The 24,929-nt window shown below is 46.8% G+C and overlaps 1 protein-coding gene across 1 annotated transcript; it reads left to right on the top strand.

Annotated features, from left to right (window-relative positions):
* Positions 1-1,076: 1,076 nt before the first annotated feature.
* On the top strand, positions 1,077-23,814 carry LOC143294207 (uncharacterized). Its single transcript, XM_076605638.1, has 5 exons — positions 1,077-1,081; positions 4,556-4,647; positions 5,144-5,234; positions 22,222-23,069; positions 23,165-23,814. The coding sequence occupies exons 1-5, from the start codon at positions 1,077-1,079 to the stop codon at positions 23,812-23,814; spliced, it is 1,686 nt and encodes a 561-aa protein (XP_076461753.1).
* Positions 23,815-24,929: the final 1,115 nt, after the last annotated feature.

Below are 24,929 nucleotides of genomic sequence, written 5' to 3' on the forward strand. Positions count from 1 at the left end.
TGATGAGGGCGTCAGCACGAGTCCGCGCATCTTGGTCACCACACTTGAACAGTTTCATGGGAGGAAACTATACAGATGAGAGAAGAGGAAGAGGTGTGTTTTTTTTTGTTTTTTTTTTTTGGGGGGGGGGGGGGGGGTTGATATAAAATAAGAGAAAAAGGGGTAGAGTTTTTTTTAGTTGGGGGGGAGGGGGGGGCTGATATAAGATGAGAGAGAAAGGGGTAGAGTTTTTTTAGTTGGGGGGGGGGGGGGGGGATATAAGATGAGAGAGAAAGGGGTAGAGTTTTTTTTAGTTGGGGGGGGGGGGGGGAGGGGAGGGGTGATATAAGATGAGAGAGAAAGGGGTAGACTTTTTTTAGTTGGTGGGGAGGCTGATATAAAATAAGAGAGAAAGGGGTAGAGTTTTTTGTTTGGGTGGGGGGCGGGGGGGGGGGGGGGGAGGCTGATATAACATAAGAGAGAAAGGGGTAGAGTTTTTTTAGTTGGGGGGGGGGCTGATATAACATAAGAGAGAAAGGGGTAGAGTTTTTTGTTTGGGTGAGGGGGGTGGGGGGCTGATATAAGATGAGAGAGAAAGGGGTAGAGTTTTTTGTTGGGGTGGGGGGCGGGGGAGGGGTGATATAAGATGAGAGAGAAAGGAGTAGAGTTTTTTTGGGGGGAGTGTGGGAGTGGGGTGGGGGTTGATACAAGATGAGAGAGAAAGGGGTAGAGTTTTTTTGGGGGGAGTGTGGGAGTGGGGTGGGGGTTGATATAATGTTATAGTTTGCCCGCACTCTGTCTCCCTTCCCTCCCCATCCCTTCACCTCCCCCCACCCCTTCTTATCTCCCTTCCCGCTCTGTCCAAAGTCCAGTCTTTGAGGTCGCGCCGACACCACGCCACCCTCCTTCATTCCAAGAGAGAAAAGAGAAAGGTTTAGCTGTGACAGTTCGTGCATTTTTCACGTGATTTTTGTTCCCGTCTGACCGCTCATGCTTGTCCTGGTTAAGAAGTAAATGTTCAGAAGCGGTGTTGACATGCGGGTTCGCTCCCGGTGCTTCCTCAAAATGTCTATCCCCGTCTTCAGGGACAGGACAAAATGAGGTATCCACACTGGACCGGCCGAATCCCTATCTTGCCTCACTCAGATTGTCCTGCCTATCTAGAAAGAATTTCTTACCATCAATTACAAGATGGTAAAAAACCATGGCAGCTCTTTGTCCGTTATTTCGAGCTCTCTTTAAGTGAGATGTCAACTTTCTTCTAATTTCTCTTACACGAGAGGAGAAGTCTTCCCCTATGAACACGTTGCTGCCTTTCAGCTTTGTTTTAGCTTTCAAGATCTTGACTTTATCTTTATAAAAACAGCAGCGGACAATGACAGGAGAGTCGGGTTTTGCGTTTAAACGATGAACTCTATCAAACTCTACGTCAGTTGTAAAATCCAGTTTGTCAGTCAACAAGTCACGTAGTTTCCCTTCACATTGCTCATTTGTCTCATTCTGCCCTCTCCAGACACCATGAAAGATCAAGTTATTTCTCTTCCACCTCCCTTCTAGATCGTCTGTTTTCCTTTCTAACTCTCCTATTCTTGTCAACAGTTCAGAATTTTGTGTCCTCAAGTCCTGGTTCTCTTTATGCAGATTTCTAACTTCCTCCCTGAGATCCCTAACCCCATCCTGCAAGGAGGCAAACTGCTGACTGAGCTCACTGAAATTCTTTTCCATCCCCTCAAACTTCAGTTCAGCAATGTCATGATGTCTGCAAGGGTGGGCTGCTCAGAAGGAGGAGGGGGAGGAGGAGGTGTCATCTTCTCGCTGTCCTGTCCGCTGACAGACGGAGAGACAGACGGAGAGAGCGAAAGAGAGAGCGAAAGAGAGAGAGAAAGAGAGAGAGACAGAGAGAGAATGTCACGAATTTGCTTCCGTCTGGAGGAGTAGTTAACGACTTCCCTTTAGTTAATATCCATATCTTTTCTTTTCCTTTTCTTTCCTGTGTTTGAACTCACACCCCACCCACCCAACCCCTCGTGCCTCTCCCAACCCTTCCCCCAATTTGTTTATCGATTCCCTCTGCAACCCCCCCCCCCTTCCTGACAGCATGGAGATAGCATTAACGTTCTTGGTGAGCATAGCTGGAATAGTGCCACGTCATAACAAAGGATGTGAGGTGAAGATGGGGGAGGGAAGGGAGGGGGAGGATGTGGGAGGCAAGGGGGGTGGGGAGGGGAGGGGAAGATGTGGGAGGGAAACGTGAGGTGGACAGGGGGGTGGTGGAGGGAAAGATGTGGGAAGGAAACGTGAGGTGGACAGGGGGGTGGTGGAGGGAAAGATGTGGGAAGGAAACGTGAGGTGGACAGGGTGGTGGTGGAGGGAAAGATGTGGGAGGGAAACGTGAGGTGGACAGGGGGGAGGGGAGGGAAAGATGTGGGAAGGAAACGTGAGGTGGACAGGGGGGAGGGGAGGGAAAGATGTGGGAGGGAAACGTGAGGTGGACAGGGGGGTGGTGGAGGGAAAGATGTGGGAGGGAAACGTGAGGTGGACAAGGGGGAGGCGGAGGGGAGGGGAAGATGTGGGAGGGAAACGTGAGGTGGACAGGGGGGGGAGGGGAAGATGGAGGGAAACGTGAGGTGGACAGGGGGGGAAGGGGAAGATGGAGGGAAACGTGAGGTGGACAGGGGGGGGGGGAGGGGAAGATGTGCGAGGGAAACGTGAGGTGGACAGGGGGGTGGTGGAGGGAAAGATGTGGGAGGGAAACGTGAGGTGGACAGGGGGGGGGGAGGGGAAGATGTGCGAGGGAAACGTGAGGTGGACAGGGGGGGGGGAGGGGAAGATGGGGGGAAACGTGAGGTGGACAGGGGGGGGGGGGGAGGGGAAGATGGAGGGAAACGTGAGGTGGACAGGGGGGGGGGGGGAGGGGAAGATGGAGGGAAACGTGAGGTGGACGGGGGGGGGGAGGGGAAGATGTGGGAGGGAAACGTGAGGTGGACAGGGGATGGGGGAGGGGAGGGGAAGATGTGCGAGGGAAACGTGAGGTGGACAGGTGGGGGGAGGGGAGGGGAGGGGAAGATGTGGGAGGGAAACGTGAGGTGGACAGGGGGGGAGGGGAGGGGAGGGGAAGATGTGGGAGGGAAACGTGAGGTGGACAGGGGGGGAGGGGAGGGGAGGGGAAGATGTGGGAGGGAAACGTGAGGTGGACAGGGGGGGAGGGGAAGATGGAGGGAAACGTGAGGTGGACTTGGGGTGGGGAAGGGGAAGGGAAGATGTGGGAAGGAAACGTGAGGTGGACAGGGGGGGAGGGGAAGATGGAGGGAAACGTGAGGTGGACAGGGGGGGGGGAGGGGAGGGGAGGGGAGATGTGGGAGGGAAACGTGAGGTGGACAGGGGGAGAGGGGAAGATGGAGGGAAACGTGAGGTGGACAGGGGGGGGGGGAGGGGAGGGGAGGGGAAGATGTGGGAGGGAAACGTGAGGTGGACAGGGGGGTGGGGAGGGGAGGGGAAGATGTGGGAGGGAAACGTGAGGTGGACAGGGGGGTGGGGAGGGGAGGGGAAGATGTGGGAGGGAAACGTGAGGTGGACAGGGGGGGGGAGGGGAAGATGGAGGGAAACGTGAGGTGGACAGGGGATGGGGGGGGGAGAGGAAGATGTGGGAGGGAAACGTGAGGTGGACAGGGGATGGGGGGGGGAGGGGAAGATGGAGGGAAACGTGAGGTGGACAGGGGGGAGGGGAGGGGAGGGGAAGATGTGGGAGGGAAACGTGAGGTGGGGGAGGGATGGAAGGTGAGATAGTGAAGCCTGGGCAGACGTGTGCAGAAGTGAGATAAACCGAAGACAGTTACGACACGCAAAGCGCAGCACTGAAACGAGAAATAAAGTTATGTGAGAGCAAACAAACAAACACACACACGCACACACACACACACACACACACACACACACACACACACACACACACACACACACACACACACACACACACACACACACACACATATATATATATATGTGCACACACAGAGAGGTACAGACAGACAGACAGAGCGAGAGGGAAATGCACATTTCTTTGGTGTGTGTGAGTGTGCGCGCGCGCACGCGCTAACACATGTGTTTACCTGTTTGTTTGTTTGTGTGTGTGTGTGTGTGTGTGTGTGTGTGTGTGTGTGTGTGTGTGTGTACTTGTGTGGTGAGTGTGCGCGTATTATGTGCTTGTTTGTGTGTGTGTGCGTGTGCTTTTGGTGTGTGCGCGGACATGTTTGTTTGCTTGCTTGTTTGTTAGTCTCTCCCTATCTGTGTGTGTGTGTGTGTGTGTGTGTGTGTGTGAGGGCAGGTGTGGGTAGGTGTCTTTTGGAGTTCTCTTTGTCTCACTGTCTAGTTCAAGTGTACTTTTAGATATGTGTGACGCACATTGTTTCTGGCACCTTGTAAAGCACGGACAATCAGTGCACAGTGATAGCCACACATGGCAGCAGGCAGGGTGCAGGCTACAGGTCCAGACAGAACAGCACGTGCACGCTCACGGGTTAGTAAACACGGGATATTCTTTGCTGCCCCGCAGTAAATATTTTGGTGCACTTCTCAGCTGTCGACAGAACAAGCCATGGGTGGTGAAGCATAATCTGTCCTCACGTGTCAGTGATGCTCCTGAAACAAGCAGCGGTGGAGAAGCGCCAGGTAAACATGACTCTGACACTGGGGGACTGTTGTTTGAGAGACGTGGTGGCGGCCTCCACACTGGGAGGGACGCTCACTCAGTCTGGCTCCGCGAATAAGCCATTATTGTCGTTAGTAGGGGCTTAGTAGGTGGTGTCCTAAGTACCTTGAAACAGAACAGGCACCACTGAACACCACCGAAGAGACTCAGTAGTGCAGGGTCTTCTCTGGTGTGTGGCCTCCTGGCGACCTAACATCGATGGTTCCCTGCGGACTGCCGACGCTGAAACTGTGACGGACGAACCCTGGTGTGGCCGTGCACGGGGGAATCTAAATGAGCGGCGTGGGAGTAATGCCACTGAAATGGTGCCGATGATGGGGCAGCAAAAAAACAAGAACAAACAAAAAAAAAAAAAAAAAAAACAAACAAACAAAAAACACACAAAAAAGCAACAACCAACCAAACAAAAAAAAAAACATGACTCTGACACAGTGGTTGGGTTTCCGAGTGTTCCAGCATTCTCCCTGCGCTGTGTCGGGGTGTGTGCAGGGACCGTGGTCTGTTGCTGTGCCAACAATGCCTCCAGGCGCCACAACTTCGGCACACTGTAACGTGAGGAGGCTGTTGCATGCTGTGAACATTACATTAAGGTTGACATGATATGCGTTATACTGTGAACGACCCCCCCACCCCCACCCCACACACACAGACACCACATACACATGCACATGAACGAACACACGCACACATACACACGCCCACACCCGCAAACACACGTGCACGTTCGCGCACGCACGCACCCCCCTCCCCCCTCCACACACACACACGCACACACGCACATACACACACACACACACACACACACACACACACACACACACACACACACACACACACATGAACACACACACAGTAAGGTTACAGCATTATCTGTCGTGTAGCATAAACACAGAGAAACAAAAACAAGGCAATGCACTGAAATGCTCAGTGTTCACCCGAAGCTTGCCACAGAACTAGAACAGACCGTGTGGACAGACGGTTTATCATTGCGATATTTTTTCTCTTGGGCTAAAGCAAATATTTTGGTGCATCTTTCGCTTCTTCTGAAGAACAAATATTTTGGCACATTTTTGCTGCTGTTATGAGGAACTGTGCCATTTTGGCCCATTAGTTTTGTTATTGACACAGGAAACTGGGTTGAGAAAACAAATCTGTCAAAGCTTGTTGTCGGTCCTGCTGATAGTGGTGTAGGATCTCAGCTCCTCACTGACTGTGCCAGTGGATGGGTTTCCGTTCTTTCCAGCACGCCTCTTGCTTCTCCCTGTCTTCAGGGCTTTGGTTGGGGAGCACAGTCATGAATGCCAATAACACCAGGTAGAACTAAGACAGTTCCTGTGGAGACATTGACTGGATGGCTCTAGTCTACAGAAACTGATACCAGTAAATGCTATGCCAGTGCTGTGATGACCTTTTGTTTTCTCCCGTATAAATTACTTGAATAATGTTTTACTGGGAGTGTGACACATACCACTAAAACCAATGTACATGATACACATATCCGTACAACTGTACAGCCAATAGAGTGTCGGAAACAAATTTCAAAACAGTGAAAAATCCAAGGCCTTAGGTTCCAACCTCCCCAGGCTCTTGATTTAATTTTCCTCTTCCACTTTATTAGAGTTTGAATAATTGACTGGGTTCCAGTATTTGTCATGAGATAACACGTCGGGGAACGTATGTACACATGGAAACATGTGGAAAGGGTGAGGAGGGGTGGTTGTTGTGCGCAATTTCTTCTTCCGATTTCCTTTGTATTTATTTTTTTTCCTGGTTTTCTCTCACAAAGTGGCTTACACACTCACAGCAAAATGTACCCACCTGCTTGTCTGGAACATGTGTTGTTCCTGCATGTATCCTCCCCCCCCACCCCCCTTACTCCACTTTTTTCTCCTCACCCCTCTCGCTGTGTTGCCCCTCCCTTGTGTGTCTTTCCGCCCTCCTCTCTTTCCACCCTCCTCGCTTTCCACTTCTGTGTCTTTCCACCCTCCTCTCTTTCCACCCTCCTCTCTTTCCACTTCTGTGTCTTTCCACCCTCCTCTCTTTCCACCCTCCTCTCTTTCCACTTCTGTGTCTTTCCACCATCCTCTCTTTCCACTTCTCTCTCTCTTCCCGTCTCTCCCTCTCTCCCTTCCCTCTCTTTTTCACCACAGTCATATTTCTCCTTTCTTCCTCCCCTCTCCCTCCATTCTCTTCACCCTCACTTCTCCTCTCACTTTTTCCTTGTCAAAAGGTTTCATCATGTCTCAGAGATTCGCCTGCATCCTTCTGCAGTCAGCCGCACCAGCCCACCCCCAGTCTGTAAAGCTACACTCAGTTCAACTTGTCCTGTACACAGCTACACCAGTCTTCAGTTCTAATCTCCGGTGCCACGTCACAGCCATGACACTCCGGCTTCTATGCACCCAGTATGACCCCCCTCTCCCCCCGCGACCCCCCGCCCCCCCGAGCCACCCCCCCCCCCTCCTCCCCGCTCCCCCTCACCCGTCACCCGTCCTGCATGCACCCGGGTACCGGGACAGTTTCTCCAGCATCATTTGAATTCAGATCTGGTTCCGCCTCCGCTGATGACTGTCTGCCGCGCCACACATCTGTGGACATTATCAGGACGTCATCACGGTTCACTCGCGAGGTTTCAGAGTGTAAAAACTCACGGAAATCCGACATCTATCAAACTGCCGTTGCCTCTCGGTGAACCAGATTCAGCAACTTCTTTTTAAGCCAGGGAACACAGGCGGACAGAGAGATAGACAGGGTGATAGTAAAGTAGATAGACACACAATTCCAGTTTCTCCGCTTTGCATCAACTTTGTGAATGTTGGCCTGAAGGATCAGGCACAGTTTCTGGGTGCAGAGATATATGGACACATTGTGGGCTGTCGTTTTGTTTTCAGGGCTGATCTGCAGGCTTCCCACCAAGCTCAGTGCTTCAATCTGATTGGACAAATGCAAACCTGTTTTGGTTTTGAAATATAAAAAGAAAAAGGAAGCTCAAAGGCGCATTCATGAAGAGGGTGACATTTGATTATATGGTCTCCTCTTCCAGCGCTCATGGCTTGCCACTGAAACATTCACACGTTTCTATCTGTGGGTAGAGAGTAGTTTTTATGTGTTGACTGTTTTCATCCCATCATGTACACTGGGTGTGTTCTTGTTTCTGTAACCTGAAAATGAGTGTTTTATCTTCTGCACGTGTATACACAAGATGGGGAGTTAAGGCACGAACACGTTAGCAGAGTGAATCTGCTAGAAATATCTGTCTGTCTGTCTCTCTGTCTGTCTATCTCAAACACACACACACACACACACACACACACACACACACACACACACACACACACACACACACACACACACACACACACATCCATCAGACATCAGACTTTCTTTGCATCATCTACGTTCAGCGACTTACTGCCGCGTCTTTCGTCGGATGTCCTTGGAAACACTGGGAAGCATTAGAACTGATCTGTAACGTTTGAAGTGGAAGAGAAAGAAAGAAAGAAAGAGAGAGAAAGAATAGAAGGGAAAAAAAGAAAGAGAGAAAGAAAGAAAGATTTGAAAAAGGGAAACCAACCAACCAAACAAACAAAAAACCTCACCTTAACATGGCTTAACTGAACAATGACACACAGACAAAAAACAACTCATTATCATTGTTTGCATACCTCGTGACAAATGCAACATTTTCTTCTTTTTTTTTTTTCTTTTTTTTTTAGAATGACGTTATCCTCTGAAAACCTTTGGAATCCATTTTTATCTGTTTGTTGTTGTTGTTGTCTTTTAAAGTAAACCCGTTTCTTTTTCTTTTCTTTTCTTTCTCTTCCGTTCCTTTCTCTGTTTTCCCTTGAAGTGAAAGGTCCTAAATCGAAAACAAACGTGCTGTTTGACGCAACAGCGGGGCACATTTAGAAACAGACACGTGAAGGGATTTAACAGACATCATCTGTCTGTGTCTCTGTCTGTGTGTGTCTGTCTCAAGGCGCGAGAGGAAGATGGAAATAGGAGCAGCAGCAGCAGCAGCAGCATCAAAACAAAAGCAGCTCCGGCAATAAATAATAGATACACGAAAGAGAAAGAAACACACACACACACACATACGCACGCACGCATGCACACACACGCACGCACGCACGCACACACACACACACATACTCTCACTCACACACACACACACACACACACACACACACACACACACACACACACACACACACACAAACCCTCCTACCCCTCACACACACGGATTGACAGAAGAATGGGGGGTGGGGGGGAGAGAGACAGACAGACAGAGACAGACAGATAGAGAGAGAGAAAGGGGAAGAGAAATCATCAGTATCAACAACCGGATGACTAAAGCCACATTGTTGTTATCATCAAATCCACCCACGACAATTGTAATTAATACTTAAATGATTACTTCCATCACCAATATCACTTATACAACAGCTATCGTCACCATCATGCTGGAATGAAATGAATAAAGTCATGCATGCACACAAAATAGAAGGAAATGACAGAAATCAAACAAGCAAACAAAACAAAGTGAATGAAAATAAAATAGGACACAATAAGAACAAGACCAAAAACAAGAACAAGGAGAAACAATAACAAGAGAGGCAAGGCCTTCAAGACTCTCTTGTGATACACTAAAAAAATTTATTAAAAAAATCTAATCGTTAAAATGTGTTCTGTATTTGTTATTATAAAGCTTCGGGTTAAAAAAAAAAAAAAAAAAGAAAAAGTCCTAACCAGATTCGAACCCCACGTGTGCGGGTGAGAAGAAACTGTCTTACCCATTACACTATAGGGGCTCCTTAACTGACGTTCTAAAATTTAATATTTGAACATACTTTTTTAAAGGGTGCTAAATCAATTGCGGTATTCACAGTGAGAACGCTGTTTAAATCATATTATTCTGGTGTATCTTGGGCATTCAAAAAATCTTTAAGGGCATTAAAAAAATTCTTAAGTCCGCGGTAAAGGAGACGTGGCTATCGCCTCAATCACACTGCAACATTTAGCCGTTTTCTCTAGATCTAGATAGATGTACAAGTTTAGTTACACCGGAGATTAGAAAAGAGAGATAAACCACTCGCGGCAGGCCCCTTCTTACTGTCTATAACAGTGCTGAAGCCGTTTTGGGGCACACACGCAGTGCGGAAGGGTGGGGGTAAATCACCCTCTCCTTCCCCACCCGAAGGAAACTGGTCGGTTCGACGGTTCAGCTGGAGTAAAGCGAAAGTTAAGTTACGCCTGGAATTTCGCACGTGTAGTAAGATTCGCTGTATACAATGAAAACCGATTCATTTTTGCTTTGGTTTTTAGCACGTTTGCATCTGCTTGAATGTAGATAATATAAAAAGAAAATAAAGCAGCTCCCCCCACCACCAACTCCCCCCCCCCCCCCCCAGCGCAATGTTGCACATGAGAGAGACAGTTATAAATTATTGAACTGCGTTTTCGTAACGCTACTTTTTCTTCACACTTTCTGGTTTACATCACCATTTCTTCAAAAAAAAAAAAAAAAAAAAAAAAAAATCAAAACATAAAACACATATTCAGCTCTGTCTCTCTTCTAACATCTGTCTATACATACATACATGAATACATACATACATAATTTCATATAGATCTATCAGTATGTAAATCTAAATCTATCTATATGTACATAATCATATATATAATTCATATATATACGAACGCTTCATGTTGCCCGAGCAGACCGTTGTATTGTGCTCTTTCTCTCTCTCAAAGTCTCTGTCTCTGTCTCTCTCTCTCTGGAGTTTTACATGGCTGTTAAAAGCATCTACGATTCTGTACTTGTATGTGTTCATGACAAAGGTATTTATTCAGACTTTTTTCAGTGTCCAAGAGGGGTTAAACAAGGTTGTATGCTAAGCTCACAGCTGTTTTCCTTTTTCATTGGTGAATTGGCAGTGGAGTTGTCAAAGAAGGGGAGACATGGAATACAAATGATACCTGGCGCAACAGATTTGCTCTTAATGCTATTTGCTGATGATGTTGTTCTCTTGTCTGACACACCCATAGGGTTACAAAATCAATTAAATGCCCTTAAGCAAGAAACAGACAGACTACAACAAACAGTGAATCTCGATAAGACCAATATTATAGTTTTCCGCAATGGAGGTAATCTTTCGACTCGTGAAAAATGGTGCTGTGGTGATAGGGAAATAAAAGTAACCAATACATATAAATATTTAGGAATGTTATTCACAACAAAATTGAGTTTGACATCTGCGTGGGATGAAGCAAACAGAAAAGGGAAAAAAGGTGTAATCCAAATTATAAAATCACTCAGGAGACTGTGTTCGACTGACGCTTTCCCTTAGTTTGGGCGGGGCAAAGGCAGCTCATGAATAATGAATGCATCTCGCGGCGCAGGCTGCCTGGCTTCAGCAATTTCTGCAAGTGGTTTATCTCTCTTTTCTAATCTCCGGTTACACCCACGACATGGTCGATTCAATTTCTCTTTTATGTTCATTCTAGTTTTATAGTTTTAAAGTTGATATGAAAATTTAGTATTTTGTTAAACTGATAACATGTAGAGCCAAGTACAAGTACTTCTAAACGTCGTATGAAGTGAAAAGGACTTCATTTTGAGAAAAGTCAAGACTGGAATTTTTTTCGTTTCATCGTGATCAATTCAAGGGTATTAACTCGCATGGTTTACAGTTTTTAACTGTGAATTCCGACTGATTCTGTGGATATTTTTATGGCAGTTTGGGGCATGATCCAGTAAGTGATGAGGTGGTCACAAATCTTTCTCTGAATAAATATTTAACGGTTTCCTTCTCCAACTTTCCATGACATGTTATCATGTATTGTCGATTGAATATAGGATTGAACGGGCAGGTCAACAACTTGAAACAAAATGGCGTCATTCGCGTTCGCGAAGAATATGAGCACACGCTTTGAATGTGTATAAATATGTGTACGCAATTGATTTTTGCCCATGACCTTCATAGATCTATAAAGTCCACTCGTCGTATTGATTTTAATATTTTCCGAAAAAGACCACTTGGGCAAATGAACATAGTGAAAGCCCTGTACACAGAGTAAAACACACAAGGTTTTTATGTATTGAGTATAATTTCAAAATGTAATGTTTAAGATGAGAAAGATCAGTTTAAAGCAAATTAAGTCCCCTAGCATTAATTACAGATTAATTTCCCTTTTTTTACTATCTGCACCAAAACGTTTGCAAAATAAATAAAACTTCCATGCTTAGCAAAAGAAATTCCTGTTTGAACAAAAAATGCCCTTGTTGTTGTGTCAGAATATCAGAACAAAGTGCCAAATTTAGAGAATTAAAAAAATATAAATATAACAGTAAATGCAGTTTGCATATAATTTGGTTTACTTTTCAAATTTTTTTGTGCCCATCCCAGAGGTGCAATATTGTTTTAAACAAGATGACTGGAAAGAACTAAATTTTTCCTATTTTTATGCCTAATTTAGCGTCAACTTACAAAGTATTTGCAGAGAAAATGTCAATGTTAAAGTTTACCACGGACGCAGACACACACACACACACACACACACACACACACACACACAGACAACCGAACACCGGGTTAAAACATAGACTCACTTTGTTTACACAAGTGAGTCAAAAACGGATCCAGTAAGTAAGACATATAAATGTCCTCGTTGTTATTGCCAACGGTCGCTTCGATATCTGAGTATGGTGGGAAGGATTGGAGAGAGAGAGAGAGAGAATGGGAAGAGAGATTCTGAAAATGAAAGGTGATTCTTCCTCCAGTTCACATCTCTATGCTGTCAATCAGCAGACGTGCCAGCGTGCCATTGCATTTTGTCCACCTATAAAACGAGGAGCATCTCATTTTCCTCCATGTCACAGTCACACCAGTCAAACGCTTTTCACCTGGGCACAATGCCCTCGTTCTTTATTCTTTCTGTGTTTTTCCTCATCATTTCACAGTTCTGAGAGTTTAGTGTTGTTGTTTTTCTTCAACCTTTTTTTTTTTTTTTTGCATACTCATATATATATATATATATATATATATATGTGTGTGTGTGTGTGTGTGTGTGTGTGTGTGTGTGTGTGTGTGTTTCTGTGCTTCGCGCGATCGCGATCGTGTGTACATTGGTGGGTGGGTGTTATCGTGCCATTTTCACACATGCCTTTGTTTTCTTTCGTACTTTCTTAACGTTTTTTGTGCGTCCGTCTGTCTGTCTGTCTGTTTGTCTTTCATAGAAGTTTTTTCCCCCAAACATTACTATGTTTGTCTTTTTAGCTGTGTGTGACGTTGGTGTAGAACGGTTCCGCTAGTGCTAAACTCTACATTTCTAAGAACAGGCAGACAGCCAGCACAGTGACAGATCGTGCACAATGGTCAGGTGCCAGACGGACCTCCCGGAATGACTTGCCAAGTTGAAAATGTTGTCATGTGCTCTTTCGTTTCTCAGTCGTAAAAAAAAAACGAAGGAAAATTAACAACAACAACAACAACCACTACTACTACTGCTGCAACCACTGCTACTACTACTACTACTACTGCTGCTGCTGCTGCTGATGCTGCTACCTCTTCTACTACGACTTCTACTACTACTACTATTACTACTACAAAAACAAAACCCAAAAGGATAGCGAAAGCTGATGAGAGCTGTTGACTTGCTGCTAGTTCCCTATTCCTCTGCTTTCGTGGCCTGCGCTGGCTGTGTTCACTGGCTGCTGTGTTCACTAGCTGCTGTGTTCACTGGCTGCTGTGACTAGTCTGTTATAAGTTCATGCAGTTTTAGGCAACCGAACTCAGTTTTCCAGAATGACACGCTATTTTTTTTTATTTTTTTTTTATCAGTACGGGTGTTTCGGACTTGTTCTGGCGGCTAGATGGCTTTTGTGGTCAGCTGGTTAAAGGCAGGAAAACGAAGAAGAATGAAGAAGAACAAGAACAACAACAACATTAACAACAACAGCAGCAGCAGCAACAACAATTAGAACAACAACAACTACTACTACTACTACTATCATTGCTGCTGCTGCTACAACAACTACTACAAGAAAAACGATGAAGAAGAAGACAAAGAAGAAAAAAACAGTCATAGTTATCTGTAGTTTCTGGCACGCCCTCTTCAGTTTATGACTCTACTTCACACGTGTTTCTTTGGCAGAGGACGGTGAGAAACGCGGACTTTTATCCGTGTCACTTTGTGATTTCCACTGTCATGATTAGTGTCTCATCTCATGCACTCCTTTTTTTTTCTTTTGTGGTTCATAGCTAATTTGTTATGAAAAAAGTGCCGCGTGCGGTGTGTGTGTGTGTGTGTGTGTGTGTGTGTGTGTGTGTGTGTGTGTGTGCGTGTGCGTGTGTGCGTGCGTGCATACATTAGAGGAAGACAGAAAGACAGAAGAAGAAGAAGACGGAGTTTATAATAAAATAACAGTAGTTTATTTTTATTATCATAGCTTACGTTCATGAACATGGTCTTTGAATAAGACAGATGAAGAGGAGGAGAGAGGGCAATAAAAAGGGAGAGAGAGCGAGAAACAGTGGGAGAGAGAGGGGGGGGGGGGGACATACATACATACATACATACATACAATGCTTCACAATGCTTCATTTCGTTGGTTTTCTGAACATTAAGATAACTATTTAGATCGTAATGTTCAGAAAACCAAAGAAATGATAACTGATTTCAGAAAAAGCGCCTCTCCAGTTCCTGATCTATTCGTCAATGATACAAAGGTTGAAAGAGCGCATGAATATAAATACCTAGGAACTATTATTGATCATAAGCTGAATTTTACTCCCAATACAACTTATATTCACAAACTTCACTGACTCCATGTCCACACTCCAGGCCCTTGACTCCCCTGATCCTGGTCCACTGATCCAGTCCCTTAAGGCCTCCCCCACAATCCTTACCCAAACAGCCCCAACGACCCTCCAGTGGGTGCCTGCACATGTAGGCCTCCCAGGCAACGAGCGTGCAGACCACCTTGCTAAAGAAGGAAGCCAGCTCACACAGCCAACCGTTCCTGCCACGTATGAGGAAGCAAAAACTCTCCTCCTCCTCCGATTCCGAAGAGGCTGGGTCACCCTGAACGGAGGCTACCAGGCACACCAGGATCCCATCAGGATACTGGAGAGGAGACACCAGACTACCATCTACCGCCTTCGCACAGGACACTGCGGCCTCCGAGCACACCTGAAAAGGATTGGAGTGGCAGCCACATCCCTATGTGATTGCGGCCAGGCTGAGCAGACCCCATCCCATATTCTCCAAGACTGCCCCCCTGTATGAGAAGATGCGGCAGCAGTCCTGGCCTGGGAGTGCGGACCTCAACACCAAGCTCTGGGGGACGGTAGCCGATCTTCGCCGGACGTCCGAGTTTGTGGCATCCCTCGGACTTCGACTCTGACTGCGGAGCTGTCGGACGCAAAAGAAAAGAAAGAAAGGAAGAAAGAAATATTCACAAAAAATGCCAGTCTCGAATCTATTGTCTGCAGAAACTCAGAAATATCAGAGTTAATTCGGAAGTACTTCAAGGATTTTATAGATGTTTTATTGAATCTGTGTTAACTTTCTCTTTTATATGCTGGTATGGTGGTCTAGCTGTGAAGAATAAGAATATACTGATCAAGACTGTGAATGTGTGCAGTCAGGTAGTGGGAGTAAGACAGGACAACTTAAGCAAACTGGACAATGTCAGAGTACGACAGAAAGCCAAATGCATTTCAAGCGACAGCAGCCATACGCTGGCAAATTATTACCAACCCTTACCTTCAGGCACACGGTTCTGTGTCCCAAAATTTCAAACAAACAGAACCAAATGCAGCTGTATACCAACGTCAATTCAGCTATTAAACAGTAATAATTGATAATCAGATCTGTGTTTAAAAAAAAAATATTTGCCAGAGTGTGTGTATGTGGAATGTGACATCTTAAATCAAGTATTCTTGAACTGCATTGTTATTATAATCTTTTTATGTCTTATGTCTACTTTTAGTCTGCTATTTCATGCCTATTTTATTCCTATCCTTTAATTGATTTTGTGTTGAACATGTATGGCTGTGATGATGTATGTATGATTTACTCTAAATTACCTTTTAAAGGTTTCTGTTGTGTTGTTGTTATCTACTGTGATTATTTATTGTACGCATGGGTTGCCATCTAAACATTTTATGTCTTTTATGTATACATGTTGAATGACTGTGATTTCTGTGTATTGTTTATGTGTTTTACACCACAAATGAATTTCTCTTGTTGCGATAATAAAGTATTCTGTGTTCCCGACCTGGAACGAGACCTAACGCTGAAGCCCCTTGTGTAGATATACAGATACATACTTTGGCATCCTGAGAAAGACAGCAGCGCTCCGGACATTCTCCAACCCCCACACGTGGAGCACGTTGTCTTGTACAGTGTTCCCACCTGATTGTTTTGGCACACGTCTGCGTTTGGGTCTGGGAGGGTGATCACTTTAAGACAACCTCCGCTACCTCCAAAAACACCAAAGGACTCGTGCACTTTTGATCTGTTTTTGAAACGTAGTTGTCAAAGAGCTGGCAAAGAGCGCATGTCTGTTCTATTATTACCGCCCTGCCCCCCCCCCCCCACCCAAACCCCCTAGGCAAAAACAAAAGCACAAAAAAGCAAAATAAAGCAAAAAAGGAAACGAAAAACAAAACCAAAACTCACGTATCACCCATCCCCCAGTGAAAAGTCAAAGGCTAATTCTTTGACTGATCTCAAACTGCATTGACCGCAATCATTTATCAGTTATCAATTATCTTCTTCTTTCTTCTTTTTCGTTCGAGGGCTGCAACTCCCACGTTCATTTGTATGTATATGAGTGGGCTTTTACGTTTGTGACCGTTTTTACCCCGCCATGCTGGGAGCTGGTCTCCGTTTTTAGGGTGTGCATGCTGGGTATGTTCTTGTTTCCATAACCCACCGAACACTGATATAGATTACATGGTCTTTAACGTGCGTATTTAACTTCTGCTTGCGTATACACACGAAGGGGGTTCGGGCACAAGCAGGTCTGCACATATGTTGACCTGGAGACCGAAAAAATTACCACCCTTTACCCACCAGGCGCCGTTTCCGAGATTCGAACCCGGAACCCTCAGATTGAAAGTCCAACGCTTTAACCACTTAGCTACTGCGTCCGTCTATCAATAATCAATCCTGTCTATTGTGTGGGTATCACTCGGAGTAATCAGGTACACAGTTTTATAGACAACGAAACGAGAACTGATTCACAGATACAATTTTTGACCTAGTTCGCGCAGCCAGTTTTTAAGGAGAGCGATGGAGACGATAAGGTTAGTGGTTTATTTCGGTTCCATTTGCACCCTGTGTTATCTCGTCACCTGGTACATCGTTTGGTTTTTGTTTGGTTTTTATTCCTCTGCCATGGAAACCTTATTCCGTCTGCGTGTTTGTCACGGTCTGTTAGGCACACAACATACGCTCTTGTTTACTGGAGCCGAGGAGTTATTTTCGTCAGCGAGGCAACGCCGGTGAGGGGTTATGTTGTACTATGCAGCGGCTGGATCATAAACAGAAGCGCTCGTTCGTCACAAGTGGGAACAGTTGCCCTGCCTCACACGTACTACATACAAACTTACAGGTACACAGACAGGCACACACACACGCGCGCGCTCGCACCCCCTCCCCCCGCTAATAAACACGGCGATTACACACACACACACACACATACACACACACACACACACGGTGACCACGCACACACATACACACACGTATGCACACACACACACACACACACACACACACACACACACACACACACACACGGCAGGAGTAAAAAGCGAAGAGACGTCAACCATCTCCTCCTCAACTCCATGGACTCATTCTGTTCTCTCTCGGGTATTTCGGGGTACCTGGGTGGAATTTCCCCTTCATTATCTCCTCCTTTTTTCCCCCGGAGATGTGGGGCACATCATAACGTTGGTCAGGTGTGAAACAAGCTTTCAGGTTTCCACGGTACGGCGGAGCCCTCGTACACAACACTGTGCACGTATCGTTGGATCTTATGGCCTGCTCCGGCCGTGGTTTTCGTTGTTTATGCAGTTACCATTGTTCAAGGTGATATTATTATTATTATTATTATTATTATTGTTGTTGTTGTATAATCATCGGTATCATCATCATCATCATCATCATCATCATCATTGTCCTCATGTTATTATCATTATTGTTGTTGTTGTTATCATCATCATCATAATCATGATCATGATCATCATCATTATTATTATCACCAATATATTAATATTAGAAGTAGTAGTAGTATCATGAAAATCATCATGAGTAGTAGTAGTAGTAGTAGTAGTAGTAGTAGTAGTTTAGTAGTAGTAGTTATCGTTGTTGTTGTAGTTGTAGCAGGAGTACGAGTAGGAGTCTTGATACTGTTTTTCTTCTCAGCATTTTTTTTTTTTCACGCTCTGCACTTTAAACCCTGGCTTTCCTTCTTTTTCGTTCTCTTTTCAAAATTTTTATTTCTGTTCTTCTCCCTCTCCTCCTCCCCCCCCCCTTTCCTTTCCAACCAGCCCCCCGGCCCTCCTCCCCCCCTCTCCTTTCCAACCAGCCCCCCGCCCCTCCTCCCCCCCCTTTCCTTTCCAACCAGCCCCCCGCCCCTCCCCCCCCCTCCCTTTCCTTTCCAACCAGCCCCCCGCCCCTCCTCCCCAAATCCCCTACATCATTGTAGATTGCTTCCACGTGCATCACCCTTTCTTTTTTTCTTTATTTTTTTCTTCTTTCTTCCTTTCTCTCTTTCGTTCGTTCTGTCTTTGACTCTGCCTTCTTACTTCGTTGTCGACTGCATTACCGTACATTATTCATTCTTTCTTTCTTCTTGCCTTACTCTCTCTCTCTCTCTCTCTCTCTCTCTCCTTCCTTGCATTCTCATTGTTCTGGAAATGGCATTGTTGCGTCAACACTGGTTCTTCTTTCTGACAGAAGCGGCTGGCTGACTGGCTGATACGGACAAAGCCAGAGATGTCACAACATAACTATAATAAGAAAAGAAAAAGAGAAAGAAGCAACAACGACAACAACAGCAGCAAGTAACAGATGAGGGGAAGATGCGGCAGCGGATCAGCAGAAGACAACGTGTCAAGTCTGACGAACAAAAGAGCGAAAGTTATGTGGTGGAGAAAAGCGGGAGAACGTTTTTTTGTTTTTGTTTTTTAAATTTCTCAAGTCTTTTTCGGTTTTTTATGGTTTTGTTTTTTATTTTGTTTTGGTTTGTTTGTTTTTTGTTGTTGTTGTTTTTGTTTTGTTTTGTTGTTTTGTTGTTTTTTTGTCTTTGTATGGGAGGGGGGGGAGAGGAGATGGGGATAGAGTGGAGGGATAGAAGGGGTGGGTGTGGGGAGTGGGGGCGGGGAAGGGAGGGTACCTGGAAAACGCGTCAGAGATCAGAAAGGGGGAAAACTAGCAGGGCATGCACGTGAACATTCTCTCTCCCACTCCCACACCCTGTACTTCCTTAAAAAAAAAAAGGGGGGGGGGGGGGATGTGGGGGGTGGGGTGGGCTGTGTGTGTGTGTGTGGGGGGGGGGGTAACCGAAGTATCAGCCGTGTCATCACTTTCTTTTCCAGACATGAACTGTATGAGATATGGGAAAGGAGTCACAACAGGGGGTAGGGTGGTGTGTGTGGGGGGAGGGGGGGGTGTTCGGGGGGAAGGGGGGGGGGGGTAAACGTTCAAGCTCTCTCCTGGCTCTGAAACTCGGTCAACAAGGTACGTGATGAAGATGGGTTGTTTCCGTTGCTCCATGATCCCACTGATACTTTACTGAAGAAGCCCAGCCTCCGTCCGGAGAGAACGGTGGCAGACGCTTATCTGCCGAATACAGTGTCCGTGAGGGTCTGAGTTCGAATCCAGGTCACACCCCTTTTTCCCTAAGTTTGACATGAAAATCAAATTGAGCGGCTGCCTACATGGCGGGGTAAAAACTGTCATACACGTAAAACCCCACTCGTGTTCATACGAGTGAACGTGGGAGTTGCAGCCCACGATCGAAGAAGAAGAAACCGAACGTCTTGTCATTCAGATGAGACGATACATGGACGTCCCGCGTGAATAAGAACCCACGGCAACATTACACGTTGTCCTCTGGCAAACTCCGAGGCTTGACTAGTACCTTGTGCTGTACTGCTGGTTAGGCATCTGCCTCCCTGTAATCGTTATCATCATTGACAATGAATATAGAAATGCAAAGGGAACAGATAAGAAAAGAGCTGAGGAAGCACACGCATACACGTACACAAAAAACCGATTAAAAGACACACACACACACACACACACACACACACACACACACACACACACACACACAGATTGAAACACACAACACACACACACACACACACACACACACACACAACTTTCACACACACACACACACACACACGCGCGCGCGCGCGCACCATTCAGTAATGATCTATGTCGCAACGACCACTATTTTCAGCTCAGTCGACTGGCATCGATATCACACACCAGTATTTGCTTTATGAATACTCCCATTCGCCGTCTCCTCAATACCTGTTTTAGCAATCAGATTTCGCCACCCCACGACAGCTCCTCCGTTGTACGTGGATAATTAGCACGGTAAAGAATATCTCATGCAGGTGTGTCTTACCTCGTGCTCTATGGCCTGATTAATACTCCTGTGTTCTGATTCCATGACTGTGATGTGCGTGATGATGGTGAATGTGCGTGCGTGAGGCCGGCTGCTCAATATTGATAGTAATAGTTAGGTTTGAGAAGAAGAAGAAGAAAATGATGATGATGATGATGATAAAGAAGAAGAAGAAGAATATGATGATGATGATGATGATGATGATGATGATGATAAAGAAGAAGAAGAAGAAGAAGAAGAAGAAGATGATGATGATGATGATGATGAAGATGATGATAAAGAAGAAGAAGATAATGATGATGATTATGATGATGATGATGATGATGATGATGATAAAGAAGAAGAAGAAGAAGAAGAAGAAGAAGAAGAAGAAGAAGAAGAAGAAGAAGAAGAAGAAGAAGAAGAAGAAGAAGATGATGATGATGATGATGATGATAATGATGATAAAGGAGAAGAAGATGATGAATACTAAGAAGAAGGCGAAGAAAAAGTAGTAGTTTTAAAAGACATTTACTTGATGAACGCAGATTTCGTTTGTCTGTTTCCCGTTTATCTCGGCCTGTCTCTCTGTCTCTTACGCACTGTCTTTGGCTCTGTCTGTCTGTCTGTCTGTCTCTCTCACACACACACACACACACACACACACACACACACATATATATATATATATATATATATATATATACGCCTCTGTGTTCCTCTCTCTGCCCCGGTCTGAACACTTCTGTGAAAATAAAAAAGATATGTTCACACAACCTCTTATTCTCTCTTCATATGACTCTCCCACACTCTGTGTATAACTAATGCTTTATTATTTTTATATTTAATTTAGCGGAATCAGTTATGGTCACACTTATATTTCGCCCCCCAGACCTGTCAGTCAGCTCGTGCTGATACTTGTTTACCTTTTGACAGACAGGGAAACTGACAATCAAGTAAACCACTGATCTAAAAATATATCAGTGCATGTAATCGGATAGCCACCTATTGTCATAGCCGGGGACGGTATCGGGGACATGCTCCCACCACCTATAAAGTGCTCCCATACGGCGTGCGTCTCAAACAGCCTCTGAGAACCAAGCCCAACTCCTGGCCTGCCCGTGTGGCTCAGCAGAACTGCTTTTACTGACAGGAGAAGGGGCGAAAGGTGGGTCTCTGGTGCCTCAAAACCAGATGCTTCGGGCAGATGGAGCTCGTCAGCCTGGGAGGGCAGTCCATCTAGGGGAAGGAAAACCCTGACTCCAAACCTCTGCTGCCTTGCGGCATACCCGGTCACGGGAAAGGCTTCGGGAGTAAAACCCTGAGGAAAAATCCGGAGTTGGAGCCCCTAAGGCGGTTGGACGTTGTACTGACTTTCTTCCGGCAACTCCTGCAGCCAAGCTGGTGCCGAATGTATCGCTCTGCCTTCCTTCGGACCACATCGGTGAGGCCGAGAGGGGGATTGTGACGACTGGGCAACCCAGGATCTCTATAAATTTCGCTCAGGCTCACGCCCTGGAGAGGTCACTTCAGTGCCGCTGTCCCCAGAGACAGGAACAACACGGGAGGCAGCAGTTACGAGTTATAAGCTAGGACTGATTGGCGTAGGTCCAGGCACTACGGGCTGCCTCTGACAGTGGGAGGGACCATCGTAGTCCAATGGTCAGCTATCACCCGCTCCAAGCTGGGCAGCCCCCGGCCAATAAGGTGCTGATCCGCCACAGTCTGCCTGCTTCAGTGGGTGCTTGGAGCTAGGGAAAAGACCGACAAGCAGACTGAAACCCTGCACCAGGCAAAAACAGAAACAAAAAACTACCCATCTTGCGTTTAGCAAGCTGGAATGTCAGGACAATGTGTCCTGGTCTCTCAAATGATTACAACATGTCGATGACTCCAGAAAAATAGCCATCATCGACCGTGAGCTCACAAGGCTCAACACAGACATTGCCGCACTAGAGCAAACAAGACTTCCCTTAAGCGGCAGCCTTAGGGAACAGTTCTTCTGGCAGGGCAAGGAACTTCAAGAGCCAAGACTGCATGGCGTTGGATTCGCCGTGAGGAACTCCCTACTGTCGTCTGTGGAATCGCCATACAGTGGTACAGCCCGCATCCTCGCCCTCCGCCTGTCAACCTCCTCAGGCCCAGTGAACCTCCTGAGCATCTATGCTCCCACACTCTGCTCTTCTGCGGAGACTAAGGACAAGTTCTACGAGGAGCCTGATACCACCATCCAAGACATCCCTGCCACAGAACAGCTGTACCTTCTTGGCGACTTCACTGCCCAAGTGGCTTCTGACCACAACTCCTGGCCCAGCTGCATTGGCCGCTTCGGTATTGGCAAGCTGAACGAGAACGGACAGAGGCTCCTACAGCATTGCTGCTACCACAACCTCTGCATAACAAACACGTTCTTCTCCACCAAGCCACACCATCGAACTTCCTGGCGACACCCCAGATCCCGCCACTGGCACCAGCTGGACCTCATCACTCGAAGGCCTTCGCTGAACTGCGTACTCAGCACACATAGTTTTCACAGTGCTGACTGCGACACCGACCACTCCTTGACTGGCAGCAAAGTGCGCTTCCAACCAAAACGGACCCACCACTCAAACCAGAAGGGTTGGCCTCGCGTCAACACTGCCAGAACAGCAATCCTAGACCTGTGCGACCACTTCGCCAACTCCATCGAGGATGTCCTCAAAGACTGCCATGCCGGCAGTGCTGAAGAGAGATGGAATCACCTCCGTGACGCCATCTACAACTCTGCACGAATACCTTCGGCAAAAGAGAGAGGCAGAATCCAGACTGGATTGAAGCCAGCATTGCTGTTGTGGAACCAGCAATAGAGGCCAAAAGAGTGGTGTTCATCAACCACAAAGGACAGCCTTCTAAGGAGACACACGCCGCACTCAAGAAGGCCAGAAACGACACTAAACGGACCGCCAGACGCTGCGCCAACGACTACTGGCTGAACCTCTGTCAAAACATCCAACTTTCCGCCGACTGCAGCAACACCCGTAGCATGTACGACGGCATGAAAAAAGCCTTCAGCCCATGCCTAAACAAGATCGCACCACTGAAATCAGCTTTCGGCGCCATTATAACAGACCAGAGCAAGCAGGTAGAGAGATGGGCGGAACACTACCAGGAACTCTATTCAAGAGAGAACATTGTTGCAGACGCAGCAATGGAAAGCATCCCCAACCTCTCTGTCATGGAAGAACTCGACATCCCGCCCTCTGAAGAGGAACTCAGCAAGGCCATCGTCTCCCTCGTCTGTGGCAAAGCTCCAGGAAAGGATGGCATCCCACCTGAAGTCATCAAGGCTGGAAAAAGGACCGCGCTATTCCACCACCTGCACCAGCTGCTACTACAGTGCTGGACGCCAACATCATCACTCTGTTCAGGAACAAGGGTGATCGCAGCGACTGCAACAACTACCGCGGAATCTCCCTCCTCAGTATCGTTGGGAAAGCCTTTGCCCGTGTAGTCCTGAGCAGACTGCAGCCACTTGCTGAACGCGTATACCCTGAGGCACAGTGCGGATTCAGAGCTGGAAGATCAACAATCGACATGGTCTTCTCCTTGCGACAGCTACATGAGAAATGCCGGGAGCAGAGACGGCCACTATATGTTGCATTCATCGACCTGACCAAGGCCTTCGACCTTGTCAGCAGAAAAGGCCTCTTCACACTGCTACAGAAGATTGGATGTTCCCCCAAGCTCCTGAGGATGATCACATCTTTTCATGAAGACATGCATGGCACCGTTCAGTATGATGGATCTTCCTCTGACCCATTCCCAATCAAGAGCAGAGTGAAGCAAGGCTGTGTGCTGGCCCCAACACTCTTCGCTGTTTTCTTCTCGCTGCTGTTGTCCTATGTCTTCAGCCAGTCGGAGGACAGAGTGTATCTCCACACCAGAAGCGATGGCAGTCTCTTCAACCTGGCCCGCCTTCGCGCTAAAACCAAAGTGCGACAGGTTCTTATACGCGAGATGCTTTTCGCAGACGACGCGGCTCTGACAACTCACTCTGAGGAGGCACTCCAGCGACTCATCAACCGCTTCGCCCAAGCATGCAGAGAGTTTGGCTTGACTATTAGCCTGAAGAAGACTAACGTCATGGGCCAGGACGTGAGCAGCACCCCAAGCATATCCATTAGTGACTTCACACTCGAGGTCTCAGAGGACTTCACATACCTCGGCTCCACCATCTCCAGTAGCCTCTGCCTGGACGCTGAACTCAACAAGCGGACTGGCAAAGCAGCCACAGCCATGGCCGCCTGGCGAAGAGGGTCTGGGACAATCCCATGCTGACCATCAGCACCAAGATGCAGGTGTGCCAAGCCTGTGTGCTCAGCACTCTGCTCTATGCAGTAAGACATGGACCCTCTACTCTTGCCAAGAACGCAGACAACACATTTCACCTGCACAACCTCAGGAGAATTCTGGGCATCACGTGGCAAGACCGTGTACCAAATAAGAAAGCCCTTAACCAGGTAGGCATCTCCAGCATGTTTGCACTCCTGACCCGGCGGCGTCTCCGGTGGCTCGTCAGACGAATGGATCACGGGCGAATCCCCAAGAAAATCCTTTATGGCGAGC

This window comes from Babylonia areolata, chromosome 19, assembly GCF_041734735.1.
Source record: "Babylonia areolata isolate BAREFJ2019XMU chromosome 19, ASM4173473v1, whole genome shotgun sequence".
NCBI classification, from domain to species: domain Eukaryota; kingdom Metazoa; phylum Mollusca; class Gastropoda; order Neogastropoda; family Buccinidae; genus Babylonia; species Babylonia areolata.

Excerpts from the sequence above, each read along its gene's own strand:
- LOC143294207 (XM_076605638.1), top strand. Across the intron at positions 4,648-5,143 it reads CAGCGGTGGAGAAGCGCCAG|CATTCTCCCTGCGCTGTGTC; the intron begins GTAAACATGACT and ends CGAGTGTTCCAG. Across the intron at positions 23,070-23,164 it reads AGAGAGATGGAATCACCTCC|CAATAGAGGCCAAAAGAGTG; the intron begins GTGACGCCATCT and ends TTGTGGAACCAG.